This window comes from Rhinopithecus bieti, unplaced genomic scaffold, assembly GCF_001698545.2.
Source record: "Rhinopithecus bieti isolate Rb0 unplaced genomic scaffold, ASM169854v2 scaffold_67983, whole genome shotgun sequence".
NCBI classification, from domain to species: domain Eukaryota; kingdom Metazoa; phylum Chordata; class Mammalia; order Primates; family Cercopithecidae; genus Rhinopithecus; species Rhinopithecus bieti.
The window spans coordinates 226713-245153 of NW_016825868.1; the positions used below are offsets into that span (position 1 = coordinate 226713).

Genomic DNA, 18441 nt, shown 5'->3' on the forward strand with positions numbered 1-18441 from the left:
CCCCCCCCTATAAAAAAAAAAAAAAAAAAAAAAAAAAAAAAAAAAAAAAGGAACCCAGGAGGCAGAAAGGCTGCAGTGAGCTGAGATTGCACCACCGTACTCCAGCCTGGGCGATAGAGTGAGACCCTTGTCTCAAAAAAAAAAAAAAAAAAAAAGAATATTTATTTTTTAATATGTCATAATGTTGTAATTTTATTTCCTCTAATACAGAGAGTCAAATATTCCCAGCAATTTTATTGACTAGGTCATCATTTCCCTACTAATTCATGATGTCAGGTCTAACATACCCCAAGTTCACATATATGCATGAGTCTGCTTCTGGATATTCTATTCTTTAAAATCTGCTTATTTACCTACTAATGTACTAATACCACACATTTTTAAATGACTATAACTTTCTATCATACAATGAGGGTGTTTCCTCTGTTCTTTTCAAAATTGTCTCAGCAATCCATACACTTCTCCTTCACATGAATTTTGTAATCATTTTTGAAAGATCCTAGATTCTTAGTAGATTTTGTTTGGAAGTGCATTCAGTCTATAGATTTTAGAATTGAGGTTTTATAATACTGGGTTTTCCATCTATGTATATGGTATTTCTCTCCATTTATTCCAGTCTTACATCTTTTAACAAAGTATTAAAATTTTTCCATCAAGAGCCTGGTTGTTTGAGCTTATGCCAAGATATTTTAAGTAAAACATGGGTTGAATTTAAGAGGGCTTCTTTCATTTAATATACTCGGTGTCTCTCACCTGTATGACCTCTCTTATGTATAGAAAGGGATGCTCTTTGAGAGAATGCTTTTCCACATTCATTACATTCAAAGGGTTTCTCACCAGTATGACTTCTCATATGTATAATAAGTAATGAGCACTGAGAAAAGGCTTTCCCACATTTATTACATTCATAGGGTTTCTCCCCTGTGTGACTTCTCACATGAAGAGTGAGGGATGAGATTCGAGAGAAGGCTTTACCACATTCATTACATTTGAATGGTTTCTCTCCCGTATGAATTTTTTCATGCTCAAGAAGATTTTGTCTCTGACTGAAAGCTTTCCCACATTGATTACAATGATAAGGTTTCTCTCCAGTATGAATTTTCTCATGTTCAGTGAGGTTTGATTTCTGACTAAAGGCTTTTCCACACACTGTACATGCATAGGGTTTCTCACCCGTATGAATTCTCTGGTGTCGAATGAGGTTTGACATCTGAATAAAGGCTTTCCCACATTCACTGCATTCATAAGGTTTCTCTCCAGTGTGAATTTTCTGATGTGTAATGAGATTTTCTTTCCTGCTGAAGGCTTTTCCACATTCCTTACATTCATAGGGTTTCTCAGCTGTATGATTTCGCATATGTACGGTAAGGGATGAACTTTGAGAGAAGGCTTTCCCACATTCGCTACATACATAGGGTTTCTCACCAGTGTGACTTCTCATATGTATAATAAATACTGAGCATTGAGAGAAAGCTTTTCCACATTTATTACATTTATAGGGTTTCTCCCCCGTGTGACTTCTCATATGTAGCGTAACAGATGACATTCGAGAAAAAGCTCTACCACATTCATTGCATGCATAAGGTTTCTCCCCAGTATGAATTTTCTCATGCTCAATAAGATTTTGCTTCTGGCTGAAGGATTTCCCACATTCCTTACATTCATAGGGTTTCTCTCCAGTGTGAATTCGCTCATGTTCAATGAGATTTGATTTCTGACTGAAGGCTTTCCAACAATTCTTACATGCATAAGGTTTCTCCCCAGTATGAATTCTCTGGTGTCTAATAAGGTTTGACATCTGAATGAAAGCTTTTCCACATTCATTACACTTATACGGTTTTTCCCCAGTATGAATTTTCTGATGCGTAATAAGATTTTCCTTCCTACTGAAGGCTTTTCCACATTCTTTACATTCGTAAGGTTTCTCTCCAGCATGAATTCGCTCATGTCTAATGAGGTCAAATTTATGACTGAAGTCTTGTCCACACTGATTACACTTAAAGGGGGTTACAACATAGGATGCACAATGGTAAAATAGTTTCCCAAACTCATTACATCCATTCTGTTTCTCTCTTATACAGCCTTTCTCAAATCTAAGTAAGTCTAAATTATGCTCCAAACCCTTATCAAGTAAGTCATGGTCATAGAAGCTTTGTCTTGAAGTAACAATGTCTGAACTCAGAGGAAATATTTTCGCAACTTTTTTACATTCAACGACTTTTTCCTTTATCAGAATTTTCTTGGAGATGGATGTGACTTTCCTCACAAGTGTTTCCTGTTGCTTCTTGATCTGTTCATCAACTTCCCAAACTTCTAAAATGGAGGACCAGAAATTATTACTTGTGGATTATTCTACCACTATACTGTTAATAACATATCAGAAATTGGCTAACGTGGGGTTTAATCTTTGATGTTGGCCTAGTCAACCAATATGAAAGAAAGCTAAGAGTAAATGTTCCTAGTTCCTAAGGTTTGAGAAGTTAACTACTACATCAAACATATGGAGACAAAAACTGATATCTGTAGGTCCAAGTGGCTTTGATTGTTTTGTAAAGTGTCCAAAAACAGTGCAGAAATTAGCAAAATCAATAGAATAATTAAAATGAAAGGGTGAACACAAAAATGACTGATAGGGAGTCAAACGGCTAAAGAGCAAAATGAACTTTGTGATTAAACACACTGGCTTGAATGCATGTAATTTTCCTCCTTCCTAAAATTCTATTAAAATGACAGTGAAAGAATAAAGGGTTAAATCCATAAGAAAAAGGAGACATGAGTGTAAAAAAGGTGAACAAGAGATTTTAACATAATACTGCAGGATGAGAAGCATTTAGAGAACCATAAACAGAATAGCAAAGCTATAATGTTAAAGTATCATGAAGACGTAAATGACAATAAGCAACAAAGTGATTTGGCCAAAAATCACTGGAAAGGCTCAAGAATTGGAGAATCCAGGCACTCAAAAGGTAGGGATAAACAAGCACAAGGCAAGGATGTTCCCTCGCATTACTGCTTTTTAACATTGTACTAGAAGTCCTACCGAATGCAACAAGAAAAGGAAATAAAAGCTATTCAGATTAGGAAGGAAAAATGAAACAAGAACGGTCTTTGTTCACAGGTGATGTGATCATCTATGTAGGAAATCTGAAAAAAAAAAAAAAAATCAACAACAACAAAAAACCCCTGCTGCAACTAGTGAGTCAAAGGCTGACAAGTTTGCAGAGCAATAGGAACTCTCACTCATTGCTGGTGGGACTGCAAAATGGTACAGCCACTTTGGAAGACAGTCTGGCAGTGTCTTACAAAATCAGACATACTATTACCATATTATTCAGCAACCATGCTTGGTATTTACCCCAATGAGTTGAAAACTTATATCCATACAAAAACCTGCACATGGATATTTACAGTAGCTTTATTCCTAATTGCCAACACTTGGAAGATGCCCTTTACTAGGCGAATGGATAAACTGTGGTACATCTAGACAATGAAATATTCATCAATGATAAAAATATGTGCCATCAAGTTATAAGAAGACATGGAGGAACCTTAAATGAATGTTGCTAAGTGAAAGAAGCCTGATGGAAAAGGCCACCTACTGTATGATTCCAAACTGGAAAAGGCAAAATCATGACCAGTAAACATATCAGTGGTTGCCAGAGCTTATGGGAGAGGAAGGAATAAATAGGGGGAAGACAGGGGAGTTTTAGGGCAGTGAAAGTATTCTGTACCATACTATAATGGATCTGAGTCATTATACATTTATCAAAACCCATGGAATGTACAACACCAGGAGTGACCCTAATGTAAATTACGGACTTTGGGTAATACTGATGTGTATAATAATAACAGTAATGCAGGTTCATTGATGGTAACAAATACACCACTGTGGTGCAAGATGTTGACAGTGGGGAAGGCTGTGTGTGTGCTCGGGCAGTGGGTATTCATATACTTCGTACTTTTTCATGAGCTCTGTACACCACTCAGTTTTGTCATGAACCTAAAACCAGCCTAAAAGATGAAGTTTATTAATTTAAAAAACCAGATGCGCTGGGCTGTACCTGTATTCCTAGCTATTTGGAAGGGTTGCTAATGGCCAGGAGTTTGAGACTAGTCTGGGAAACACAGCAAGACCTCATCTCAAAAAAAAGGGAAGTGGGTAGGATAAGAGTGGGACTAAAAAGAAGAGGATTAAAGTCTGAGTAGGGAGCAGTTACACACCAAGGCAAGAGTTATGGATCTGCTTAAGTAACATGTATTCCAATCTCCCATCATGCTTTTCCATCTTGTAAAGGCTAAGGCAGTTAAAACTATGTTTCCTAGACAAAACTGCATGTAGAGTTCCCATGTGATTTAGATTCACCATACACTCTAACATGAGTGAGATCAACAAACCCTTTCTGTTATTTAGCCTCATGAATGCTGGCATGTACCTACACACAGGAGATAAAAAGATTAAAAGGAACAACAGACGCTGCCATGTGGGGCCCCACACAAAACTTCTAGGTTCAGCCTGGGTGCCGTGGCTCACGACTGTAAGGCGTGGATCACCTGAAGTCAGAAGTTCAAGACCAGCCTGACCAACATGATGAAAGCCCGTCTCTACTAAAAATACAAAAATTAGCTGGGTGTGGTGGTGCACACCTGTAATCTCAGCTACACAGGAGGCTGAGGCAGGAGAACTGCTTGAACCTGGGAGGCAGAGGTTGCAGTGAGTCAAGATCATGCCACTGCACTCCAGCCTGGGCAAGAGTGAGACTCAGTCTCAAACAAACAAACAAACAAAAACTTTCTTGGTTCTGATCCAACCATTCTATAGTCCGCTAATTAAAAAAACAGGCAGGGCATGAAGGCTCACGCCTGTAATCCCAGCACTTTGGGAGGCCAAGGTGTGTGAATCACCGGAGGCTGGGAGTTCGAAACCAGTCTGACTAACATGGAGAAACCCCATCTCTACTAAAAATACAAAATTAGCTGGGCGTGGTGCACATGCCTATAATCCCAGCTACCTGGGAGGCTGAGGCAGGAGAATCGCTTGAACCTGGGAGGCGCAGGTTGCGGGGAGCCGAGATTGCAACTTTGCACTCCTGGGCAACAAGAGCAAAACTCCATCTCAGAAACAAACAAACAAACAAAAAAAACACATAAAAAATTTCTTTTATCCTCTTTAAAATTTAGAATTTTGGAAGATGTTTACAATTTCCCTTTTATCCCTTCATGCATCAAAATGAGGTAAACTAGTAACAATGATGGATTCCTTATTTAAACAAAGAATTCTGAGGGTATCATTTAAATTAAAAATACATAGAAAACAGAAAAATAAGGCAAGTAGTAACTCTAGGAGTGACAAAAAGTTATATAAGTATATGTAATTAACAGTCATTTCTTGGCTCAGTAGTAAATAATACGTCAACAATCATAACAAAGTAAGTGGTGAAACTGAATTAGCTACAAATTGTGAGGTATCTATATTCCAGAAAAAAAGGAAAGGAGAAGTGATTGATAACACTACTAAACCTCATCTTTCATTTATATCAAGTTGATAAAAACTGACAAATGATCAAACAGCAGCATATTTAGGGAAATCCAGATTCTACTCTGTCCCTGAAACACCAATTCCCGCTTTGCCCTCTAGATAACCATTTTTATTAGTTATTGGATTATTATTGTTATTATTATTATTATTTTGAGATAGAGTATTGCTCTGTCACCAGGCCGGAGTGCAGTGGTGCAGTCTCGGCTGACTGCAACCTCCACCTCCCAGGTTCAAGCGATTCTCCTGCTTCAGCCTCCCCAATAGCTGGAACTACAGGTGCACGCCACCACGCCCAACTAATTTTTTGCGTTTTTCAGTAGAGATGGGGTTTCACCATGTTGGCCAGGATGGTCTCCATCTTCTGACCTCATGATCTGCCTGCCCCAGCCTCCCAAAGTGCTGGGATTACAGGTATGAGCCACCACGCCTGGCCAGTTCTTGTATTATTCCTCCATCATTAAAAAAAACATACATGGCCGGGCGTGGTGGCTCAAGCCTGTAATCCCAGCACTTTGGGAGGCCGAGACGGGTGGATCACGAGGTCAGGAGATCGAGACCATCCTGGCTAACACAGTGAAACCCCGTCTCTACTAAAAAATACAAAAAACTAGCCGGGCGTGGTGGTGGGCGCCTGTAGTCCCAGCTGCTCGGGAGGCTGAGGCAGGAGAATGGCATGAATCCGGGAGGCGGAGCTTGCAGTGAGCTGAGATCCGGCCACTTCACTCCAGCCTGGGTGACAGAGCGAGACTCCATCTCAAAAAAAAAAAAAAAAAAACATACAAACAGACACACACACATATATATGTTTATCATACATTTCCTTATATATAGTACACATACACACATATATCATATGTACAGTTGGCCCTTGAACAACATGGGGATGGGGTGCTAATCCTACACATAATTGCAAATCTGTTTCTAACTTCTGACTATCCCAAAACTTAACCAGTAATAGCCTACTGTTGACCAGAAGCCTTATTGAAAACATAGTTGATGAACACATATTTTGTATATGTATTATATACTGCATTTTTACAATAAAATAACCTAGAGAAAAGAAAATGTTATTAGGAAGAGAAAATACATTTACTATTCATTAAGTGGAAGTGGATCATCCTAAACATCTTCATCCTCATCATCTTCACACTGAGCAGGCTGAGGAGGAGGTTGGTCTTGCTGTCTTGGGTAGCAGAGGTGTAAGAAAATCAGCATATAAGTGGACCAGTGCAGTTTAAACCCATGTTGTCTGAGGGCCAATTGAATTTTTATATATATTTTACACACTAACACATACTCTTCTCTGTCTCTCTTCCCATCTATTTGCACAAAAAAGATAGCATATTCTAAACAACGTTCTGTACACTGAGTTTTTTTCACTTACATGTCCTGAAACCATGACTTCTCTGACTGTAACTTTAGAGTTCTGACATTAAAATCATGTACATATTTTACATATGAAAAAATAAAAATTAAATCAAAAAAAGAAAGTCAAGGCAATTCCTAAAAATAGAAAAAAATTGGAAACAAGTCTACTTATCAAATGAGGGCCATAATCAGATAGAAAATTATTTCAAGTAACTTTAAACATAGTAGTTTGTTTGACTATATATCCCTATTAGAATATAGTCTAAGGAGGAAACCCCAAAGAAATCTTAAACTACATTTAGTTGTCTTTTTATTATTAGTAATATTAGTATTACTGTTAATTTGAAACTAATATACAAAGAAAGAAGATAGATTAGTCAGTGTTACTCCCTAAGGGTCACTTGGCAATGTCTGGAAGGTCTACAGACGTTTTTGGTTTTCACAATTGGGAAGATGATGGGGAGAAAGAGGGATGGTGCTACTGTTATCCAGTGAGTAGAAGCAGGCATGCTGCTAAATGTCCTACAGCACACAAGGCAGTCCTCCAAGAATTATCTGGCCCAAAATGTCAATAGTGCCAAGAGTGAGAAATATATAAGAACTAAGCAAATAATGTAATAAGGAGCCAAGATTTTCAGCATAAAAGGTAAAAGGGCCCTATACTTTTTAATTTTAATTTTACGTATCTATAAATTCACATATATTTTCTTTTCTTTTTTGTTTTTTTTTTTTTGAGATGGAGTTTTGCTCTTATTGTCCAGGCTGGAGTGCAAAGGCACAATCTCAGCTCATCACAACCTCCACCTTCTAGGTTCAAGCTATTCTCCTGCCTCAGCCTCCTCAGTAGCTGGAATTACAGGCATGCACCACCATGCCCGGCTAATTTTGTATTTTTAGTAGAGACGAGTTTTCTCCATGTTGGTCAGGCTGGTCTCGAACTCCCAACCTCAGGTGATTTGCCTGCTTTGACCTCCCAAACTGCTAGGACTACAGGCATGAGCCACCGCACCTGGCCTATTTTTTATTTTTTAAAAGATGCATTTTTCCTAGCTCTGTCCACTTAAAAGCTATAGAACCGGCCGGGCGCGGTGGCTCAAGTCTGTAATCCCAGTACTTTGGGAGGCCGAGTTGGGCGGATCACAAGGTCAGGAGATAGAGACCATCCTGGCTAACACGGTGAAACCCCGTCTCTACTAAAAAACATACAAAATTAGCCGGGCGTGGTGGCGGGCGCCTGTAGTCCCAGCTACTCGGGAGGCTGAGGCAGGAGAATGGCGTAAACCTGGGAGGCAGGGCTTGCAGTGAGCTGTGATCCGGTCACTGCACTCCAGCCTGGGCGACAGAGCGAGACTCCGTCTCAAAAAAAAAAAAAAAAAAAAAAAAAAAAAAAAAACTATAGAACCAATAACTCAGTACTAAAGAGCAACCATAATACTCAGACTGCAGTCTCCACAATATCATTTCCTGCTAAAAGAGATAAAAGTTTTTAAAGAAATGGCTATTTCCATGTTTGACGCAAGAAATTTACAAGATTAGCCAAAGATCCCTCTTGCTAAAGATGAGACAATTTGAGTATTAATATATGGGCCTGGTGCGGTGGCTCATAACTGTAATCCCAGCACTTTGTGAGGCCAAAGTGGGCTGATTACTTTGAGACCAAGAGTTTGAGACCAGCCTGGCCAACATGGCAAAACCCAATCTCTACTAAAAAATTCAAAAATTACAGGTGTGGTGGCACACACCTGTAATCCCAGCTACTCAGGAGGTGGAAGCACGAGACTCGCTTGAACCCGGAAGGCGGATATTGCAGTGAGCTGAGATCACACCACTGCTCTCCAGCCTGGGCGACAGAGCAAGACTCTGTCTCCAATAATAATAACAATATATGAAAAAATATTATTTATATGCCTATAATATATTCTGATGCTCAAATTACATAAATTTATAATGATTTAACTTGACAAATTTTGGAAACCTCTAGGGCATCAATCATTATTCTAAAAGCTTTTAAAGAGAAAGAGTATTTCTTTTTCCTGACTTCAGAAACTGTATTTCAGTGAAATCAAATAGTTAATGAGAGAGTTTTTCTTTACAAGAGAATTTCAGCTAATAAAAGCGAAAGATGCTCTAATAAAATAATGGATCTAGGCTATGACAGTCAATAGGTGCTAAAACCCTTAAGTGAAAGGTTGATAGAAATCACTGACATAGAAGGATTTGGCCTGACAACACAAGAATCTACTGATCAATCTCAATTATATCTGTAAGTGGGACAAACCGACATAAGATGCAATAGGATGTATACAGCATCACCTATGAAGTATACTTGCCAAAGATTTGAACCTTCATTGAGTAAAGCCAGATTACAGAAAAATGGGATAAAGAAGCATGTCATAAACACCACTAGGAGGAGGTTAAATGCCAAATCCAGAATAAGGTACATCTAGAGCAGGGGTTGGCAAACCTTACCCACAGCCTGCTTCTGTATAGCCTGTGAACTAAGCATGTGCAGATTTTATCTGGATCCTGATTCAAATAAATCAACCATAAACAACATTCTTGAGACAATGAAATATATAACAGAGACTAAGTAGCAGATAGTAAGAAATTATTACTAATGTTGTTAAGTGTGTTAGAAATATTGCAGGATTAAAAAAACTCTTGGCAATACACACGGTAGTATTTAAAACAAAAGGTAAAGTAGTTCAGCAAAAAAGCAAAACAAAACTGGAGTGTGGGTATGACAGAAATAGAGTAAACAAATCTAAGAAAATGTCGATAACTGTTGAAGCTGAGTGATGAATACATGAGGATTCCTTCTATTATCTCTCTATTCTTTTTTTTTGAGACGAAGTCTTACTCTGTCACCCAGTCTGGAGTGCAGCGGCTCGATCTTGGCTCACTGCAAGTTCCGCCTCCTGGGTTCACGCCATTCTCCTGTCTCAGCCTCCCAAGTAGCTGGGTCTATAGGCACCCGCCACCACGCCCAGCTCATTTTTTGTATTTTTAGTAGAGATGGTGTTTCACCATATTAGCAAGGATGGCCTCAATCTCCTGACCTTGTGATCTGCCCATCTCAGCCTCCCAAAGTGCTGGGATTACAGGCGTGAGCCACCGTGCCCAGCTCTTTTATCTCTCTATTCTTATGTTTGAAAATGACTACAAAAACATTTACAGACTGGGTGCAGTGGCGCACACCTGTAATCCCAGCACTTTGGGAGGCTGAGGCAAGTCAGGAGTTCAAGACCAGCCTGACTAACATGGTGAAACCCTGTCTCTACTAAATACAAAAAATTAGCTGGGCATGTTGATGTATGCCTGTGATCCCAGTTACTTGGAAGGCTGAGGCAGGAGAATCACTTGAACCTGGGAGGCAGATGTTGCGATGAGCAAAGATCATGCCACTGCACTCCAGCCTTGGCAACAAGAGCAAGACTCTTTCTCGAAAAAAAAAAAAAATTACAGAGCAGTATAAACATTTGCTTCAAAATATATAGGTCGACAACAAAAGAGATAGTTTTAAAAAGTCAAAAATAATTGACCAATGGAAGTGAAATGTGAGGTCAGAGCACAGCATTGCTATAATCTGATATTTCTACTGGCTCTCTAAAACAAGTAATGTATAAGGTATACTTTGAAAAAACTAAAAATGCATATTACAAAGGAAAGAAATGGCATAAGAGAGAAATAACAGCTACATTAGGTGAAGAGAAACAAATAATAACCCAAGTTCTCATTACTTTTGCCTAGATTAGCAGTCATACGATCCTGACAAGTCTATCTTGCATGCAGTCTGCATACCACAAGCAAATTAACTTTCATAAGGTTCAAATTCCTTTATTTCTATATAAACATATTGAAGATTAGTCTGTCCAAACTAAATACGATCCAAAATTGGTAATAAATATGGAAAGAGCTCCAACTTTCCATCTAATTGTGATTCATTTTTATATGTGCTTAAAGAACAAGGCATATTAGAAATAGGGAGGTCTAATTTTATTGAATAAAAAGTATAAAGCTGATCAGAAGGCAAGTCATCTTTGATTCACCACAGTGTTCTAACAGCAGGTCCTATCATCTTATCCTATGTTTATTTCTACACACTGAAACTGCCTTTATATCAAATTCCATTGTGTTTTAACTTTTTTCTTTCATACCATCATCCAAAATGATAACATTCCTACATCATTAGTTCTACAATGGTTTTTCCATGCCCCTGGAGTTCCATCAACTGTGGGTAACTTAAAATCCAAATAACTAGATGTTTTTTAACTTTCATATTTTGTTATCTTATAAGCCTCTGCTTATAACTGATTATTGTAACCTTGCTGCCAGCATACACAGGGCAAAACTATAGCCTCAGTAATTAAACAGGGGAAAAATTAAACTAAATTGACAACAAAATTTTAAAAACAAAAGAGCAAAAGAGAACACGAATGCTGGCAAAATTCAGAACTTTCTGACTCTACAATGGAAAATTCATCCTCGATTTCACTAATCTCTTACAATCTTCTCTCCCCTAGCCAGGCCATGTTTCTAATTTTACCCCACAAACAAACACGCTAATTTTACTTTCCAAACATTTTGTTATGTTTTCTAATTTTTAATAAGTCTAAATAATCTATAGATCTTACAGGAAAATGGCTTCAATGCCAAGCTCTTTTCAAAAGAAAAGAAAGCCTAAATCTTGTTACTCCTTCTACAGCCCTTCTCTTAAAACTTTCTAGGTGTTCTTTGTCTGGTTTACTCATTTACTAAATTGCATTCACATTCAATTTAACATTCAACACTATCTCATGTGACTATGCCCTGTCTTTCTAACTCCAGCCTGATTTCTTCCACATTTATTTTGAAATCTATAGGTAAACATTTTAAAACAACCAAAAACAAGGAAAATCTTCCCAAATATAGCTCTGCATCAATCATGACTCATTTATAGAAGAATTAAAGTTTTTCTTTCTCCAGATGGACTAATAAACAAGTGTTAGACATCAAAATATGAAAACACACAGAAGATAGTATATGTTTTCAGATTCCAACCACTGTGGTAGACACGTAATAGAATGTTAGTTGGAAGAAGGGCAAGACCAATGTAGGCTGGAAATACTGAGGACCATTTACTAGAAAATGATATTAAAGTTAAATAACTGCTAGAAATTAGGTAAGAGCACTCATAATTAATGGCAGAGATATGAAGAGTTTCAAAATTCTGGAGGCATTAAAGATACATATTCCAATGCTGTCATTTCTAGAGTTAAATACCTATTTAATGGCATGAACACAGATATAGCATGAAGGTACTTTGAGGAAAAGGAAGTCTATTATAATTCAGAACTACTTTGGGTGATGTCCAGTGAGAGTTGAGAAAGGAATCATTTAAAAGATATTTTATAAGGGAAGAAGAAATAAACAATAAACCAGAACCAAGGAAGAATTTGAATCCTTTAGAGAAACACAAAGAAGAAAGACATTTCCAAGAAGGGTGAAATGGATCAAATACAGCATAGAGGACTTCCTGTTTCAATATGGTAGAATTAAACATCTCTGTCTCCTCTCCACTCTGCAAACATGGAGAAGAAGAAACAAAAAGAAAATACATCTTCTGGCCAGGTGCAGTGGCTCACACCTGTAATCCCAGCTACTTGGGAGGCTGAGGCAGGAGAATTGCTTGAACCCAGGAGGCGGAGGTTGCAGTGAGCTGAGACTGTGCCACTGCACTCCAGCCTAGGTGACAGAGTAAGACTCCGCTTAAAAAAAAAAAAAAGAAAATACATTTTCAACGAACCTTAAAGACAGCTAGACTCCATCCCCAGAATAGGAGGAAAGAACAGAAAACAGACTGGATTAGGCAGAGAAGAAATCCAGAGATAGCAGTTCCTGTTTCTTATATCAAACAAAAAGCACAGGGAACATTGTTCTCTAAAACAGAGGCACCCCCTTGTGGGCGGAATGAATCAGTCATTTTTTTGCCAGATGTCTTGAGATTGCAGCAGGAACAAAACAGACTTCATCTGGCCCTGACAAATGGTACAAAGGCAGGGCTGAACAAGGAGATGCGAATAGCCAGTATTCTTATATAAGCAGTTTGTTAGCATAGGAAGATGGAAGAGACACTGAGTTCTACAGGAAATATGTAAATAATAATCTCTCTTTAACTTGGGAGAATGAAAGGGTAAACGAACTCTCAACACAAAACCTTGTATGATAAAGGAGGTCAGTGTGAGGTATCAAGGCTTCTTACCAACTCAGAGCATTTTTCTGGACAGTCTTCAACACTATCCTTCTGTAAACAGTGGGTACAGCAGGAAATACCTTCATCCAAAGATGACAATGATAACCATAAAAGAAATGAGCATGAAATCTATATGACGATGTTTCAAGGAACAAAAACCATGAATCCACAAGTTGAAAGGAAAAGCTGATACTGAGTGATCAGTTCCAAGACATAACCTCACAAAGCCACTTAAGCTTCAAAGAAAAAGAAACCTATAGGCATCCCGGAAAATAAGTCACCCATGAGAGGAAATAATCAGGCTTCAGACTTCTCCAAGCAACATCTGAATCTAGGAAACAACAGAGAATTCTCTAAATCCCTCAGGTAACGTCTACAAAACTCTTTGGAAAAGAAAGTATGGCTCAAGAATTTTACACATGGCCAACTATCAACCAAATGTAAAGGTTAAAAAGATACTTTCCCATATGCAAAACCTCAGGGACTCTAGTTTCCACTAAATTACAAGCTCATAAAGACAGGCTTTTGTTCAGTATACTGTTATGTATCCATACCTAGAATGGTATTTCATCTTTGTTCTTACTATTATAAATGTAGTTTTCTTTCCTTAGTATCTTCTATTTGGTTGTTGAAGTATATATGAAAGCTATTGATTTTTATTTGTTAAATTTGATATCCTACCACCTCACTGAGTTCTCTTACTATTTGTTATACTTTCTCAATTGGTTCTCATGTGTTTTCCAGGGCTATAATCTCATTATCTGTAAATAAGAATGATTTTATAGCTTTCTTACCCATTATTATAGTGAGATATACAAAAGCAACAATGGGAAAACTTGGAAAGCTCCATTTCTAAAGGACACAAAAGGAGATATGAAAATCTGAACAGAGTGTGTTCTTAGACAGAAAACATTGGCATTAAAGAGATGTTAAATTTCTGAAAGTTAATTTATATATTTAGCACAATCCCAATAAAAATTCGATGTAATCCCAGCACTTTGGGAGGCCGAGACGGGCGGATCACGAGGTCAGGAGATCGAGACCATCCTCGCTAACATGGTGAAACCCTGTCTCTACTAAAAAATACAAAAAACTAGCCAGGCGAGGTGGCGGGCGCCTGTAGTCCCAGCTACTCGGGAGGCTGAGGTAGGAGAATGGCGTGAACNGACAGTTAAGTCTAAAATTTGTACGGTAAAACAATCAAAAATAGCCAGGATAACTCCAAAAAAGAAGTGTATGTAACTGTGGAAAGGAAGGGACTGTGTCAAGGTTACGATATGCTTTTGCACAAAAGGTATACGTATACTATTGGTATTATAGGTATAATACTAGTTATATTTTTTATTTTTTATTTTTTGAGACAGAGTCTCGCTCTGTCGCCCAGGCTGGAGTGCAGTGGCCGGATCTCAGCTCACTGCAAGCTCCGCCTCCCGGGTTTAAGCCATTCTCCTGCTTCAGCCTCCCGAGTAGCTGGGGCTACAGGCGCCCGCCACCTCGCCCGGCTAGTTTTTTGTATTTTTTAGTAGAGACGAGGTTTCACCGTGTTAGCCAGGAGGGTCTCGATCTCCTGACCTCGTGATCCGCCCGTCTCGGCCTCCCAAAGTGCTGGGATTACAGGCTTGAGCCACCGCGCCCGGCTACTAGTTATATTTTTTTAACCAAGTATGGACCTCGTGTATTTTCAAAAAATTAAAGGAATGGGAGACGGGAATAAGCAGAAAGGAGATGCCATGGGATTTCTAAGCCAGAAACTTTTACATTTCTAAGCCATGGGACTGTCAGGGTTGTGAAGTACAATGGGAAGTGAAACTACTGTTAACCAAACACAAGTCTGAAGCTTTTTAAAATGGAAAGAAGGAAAGAAATGAAAAGAAACGTAAGTGTGAAACATGTTTTAAAATTACTACACAACCGGGCCGGGCACGGTGGCTCAAGCCTGTAATCCCAGCACTTTGGGAGGCCGAGACGGGTGGATCACGAGGTCAGGAGATCGAGACCATCCTGGCTAATACGGTGAAACCCCGTCTCTACTAAAAAATACAAAAAACTAGCCGGACGAGGTGGTAGGCACCTGTAGTCCCAGCTACTTGGGAGGCTGAGCTAGGAGAATGGCCTAAACCCGGGAGGCGGAGCTTGCAGTGAGCTGAGATCCGGCCACTGCACTCCAGCCTGGGCGACAGAGCGAGACTCCGCCTCAAAAAAAAAAAAAAAAAAAATTACTACACAACCATGAAATACTGAGTGCATAAGGAAATGAAACCATAAACATAAAGGAAAGAGAGTGCCCAAGGATCACAGAGAGAGGAACAATAATCCTGAAAGGAAGGCTGTGAATGAATTAGGGAAGGATGGTATTATGAAATTGGATAGGGCTACTGGCCGTCTACAATTTAAAAGAGGAGAATATCTGCAATATAGGAAGAATAATATCTAAAAATGTCACAGTAATCTAAACCACTCCATCCCATTTGTCACTCTAGAAGAATAGGGCCTTTAAGAAAATCTTGGAAATTGTGAAATGGTATCAACCCTTCACTGAACAACTCTCATGTGGCTTTCTCATTCAGAGCTGCTTTTCACTTATTCACCTGGACAGTGCCTCCCAAACATTTCTTCCTCCATCACCCAGGGCTCCTCTTCTTGCTCCAACTTGAATATCACATCCGGTTTGGTGACTTGACAGCCTATTACAAGAAATAGCAAAGGATGTGGATGTTAATGTTGGAGACAACCATCCAGATCTTGGGCTAAATCCAAGCTTGAGGGTTTACGAAAGATGAGGACGAACAAACTTACACAAGACACAAAGTAATTAGCCTTTAACACTGAAGAGTGGAGCACATACAGTCATGTGGAAAAAGGAAAGGCTACACTCATCTGGCAAGTTACAGTCTTCACACATTTCAGAAATGGAAAAGAATTTCTCTGTTAAATTGCAAAGCTACCAAGCTACCTTACCCACTGTAACTAGGTTGCTGTAGTTCTCCAGCATCACATCCCGATATAAGTTCCTTTGAGCAGGTTTCATCTGCTCCCACTCCTCCTGGGTAAGGTCAACAGCCACATCCTTAAATGTCACTGTTTCCTGTAAAAACATAATGCTAATTAATCTGAAGTCATCAAAATTAGGAATTGTGATCAAAACATGTAAGAACTTGTTTAGCTGGTACTCAGGGGTCAGAGGTCATTAAAAACCTTATCAGGTCTTCATATTTACCTAATTTTACATTATATTGTAGGGAAAATAAAGCATAGCAGAAATCTCCTTGAAGGGTATGTTAATTATTAAGTCAGCAAACTTATTCATTCATCATCTATTATGCAGGAAGCTAGAGCCAGTGGTCACTAATTTTTACCCGGCTGTGACAGAGATGGAAGAATTGGACGTGACTCACAGGTAACTGGCTCAGAACCTGTCCAGATGTTTATGTGATCTAGGGGGAAGGGGAACATGGTAGAGAGTAGAGAGGTAAGAGAAATAAGGCAAGAGGAAGGAGGAGAGGCATGAAAATTTGAACATGCAAAGTATGAAATTCCTATAGGACAGGGTGTCCAATCTTTGGCTTCCCTTGGGCCACATTGGAAGAAAAATTGTCTTGGGTCACATGTAAAATACACTAACACCAGCTGATGAGCTTAAATAAATAAATAAATAAATCACAAAAAAATCTCATAATGTTTTTAAGAAACCTTACAAATTTGTATTGGGCCACATTCAAAGCTGTCCTGGGCTGCATGTGGCCTACCGGTCGTGGGTTGGACAAGCTTGCTATAGGACTTTCAGATGGAAATATTCACTATGCAGTTAGATATAAGAAGAAAGGAGATGAAAAGTTTTTAGTCATCAATCTAAAATTGGGAGCTGAATCCATGGCCGAAGGATGTGAGCAGCTGTAGAAAATATACATGGTGGGTAATAAAACTAAGGACAGAGTCCATAGTTAACCATCGAGGAAAGGGAGTGAGGTTTTAGTCTTTTGTTTATTTACAATCAAAGGATGGGAATTAAATCTATGAGAATGATATAACAGAAACGAACAAACAAATGCCAAATTTCTAAAAAAGAATGTGATTTGATCAATAGTGTCTAGCACTTCCCATTAAAATAATTATATATCCAAATAAGGAAATAAAGAAAAACCTTTTAAACTGCAAAGGTTCTCTAGGGGAAAAAAAAAAAGCACCTGCACATCCACACTTAGGGGAATTTATTATAGTACAAATGGGACAAGATAAAATGAGAAATACAAATGAAAATCACCAAAGGCTTAATTTATTTTATTTTATTTTATTTTTCTGTCACCCAGGCCGGAGTGCAATGGTGCAACCTCCGCTCCTGGGTTCAAGCAATTCTCCTGCAGCAGCCTCCCAAGTAGCTGGGATTACAGGTGCCTACCACCTCACCAGGCTAATTTTTGTATTTTTAGTAGAGACAGGGTTTCACCATGTTGGCCAGGCTAGTCTTGCACTCCTGGCCTCAGGTGATCTGCCCACTTCAGCCTTCTAAGTGCTAGGATTACAGGCATGAGCCACCACGCGCGGCCCAAAGGCTGAATAATGTTTCTGAGAAACTATCTCTATGATGTTGAGATCATTACTATCATTAATATCATCACTGTCACCTACTGACTACTTGTTATGTGCTGGACAATGCTATAATATTTTGTTATGTTAACTTTTAAAATTCCCTTAATAAGGCTACAAAGTAGCTACTATTATCATCCATTTAGAAGGTAAGAACTCCTTGATAAGTTTAATATATAGATAAACACTGGTGAGAAGTTTTTAAAGATTAAAATTTCTGGAAATTGCCCTAAAGGCATATAGCAAATAAAGAACTATTTAATAATAATAAAAAACCACTAAAACTTAATAAAAACTATAAGAGTCTATGGCATTTGAGCCACAATCTGCAGGTTTAAATGCTTCTTACCAGTTATGCTTGTTTTACTGTGGATTAGGTCCATGGAATACTTTCCATTGCTATCCTGGAAGTGGAATCCCTCTCAACTTTTATTTTATTTTTTTTCCTCTCAACTTTTAAAACTTACCATTCTATTGTTTATTACATGTTCTTTTTAAATCCCAAATTTGAATAATTGTATTATTTTTCTTGTTTTAGGCTTGACAAATGTGAAGAGACAAGGAAATGAATTTATTTGCAACAGAGTTATGGCAAAGTTCAAGCTTAAGGGTGCACTCAGAAACAACGGAGATTTTGGTGGAGAGCAATTAAGAGAAGGTGGTAATTCTTTGTATTTATTTATTAGTTTTATTTTTTTTTTTTTTTTAGAGATAGAGTCTC

General features: G+C 38.5%; 1 protein-coding gene across 3 annotated transcripts in view; it reads right to left on the reverse strand.

Moving 5' to 3' along the window:
* Nucleotides 1-178: 178 nt before the first annotated feature.
* The window catches only part of ZNF568 (zinc finger protein 568), a 46667-nt gene continuing 28404 nt past the window's right edge, over nt 179-18441 (reverse strand). For all 3 annotated transcript variants that reach the window (XM_017863192.1, XM_017863191.1, XM_017863193.1), the window contains 3 exons: nt 16095-16221; nt 15725-15820; nt 179-2313 (listed from right to left, as the gene is read on the reverse strand). In XM_017863192.1, the coding sequence (XP_017718681.1) occupies nt 731-2313; nt 15725-15820; nt 16095-16164 (1749 nt within the window). In that variant the 5' untranslated portion in view covers nt 16165-16221 and the 3' untranslated portion in view covers nt 179-730. The remainder of the gene's footprint in view (nt 2314-15724; nt 15821-16094; nt 16222-18441) is intronic.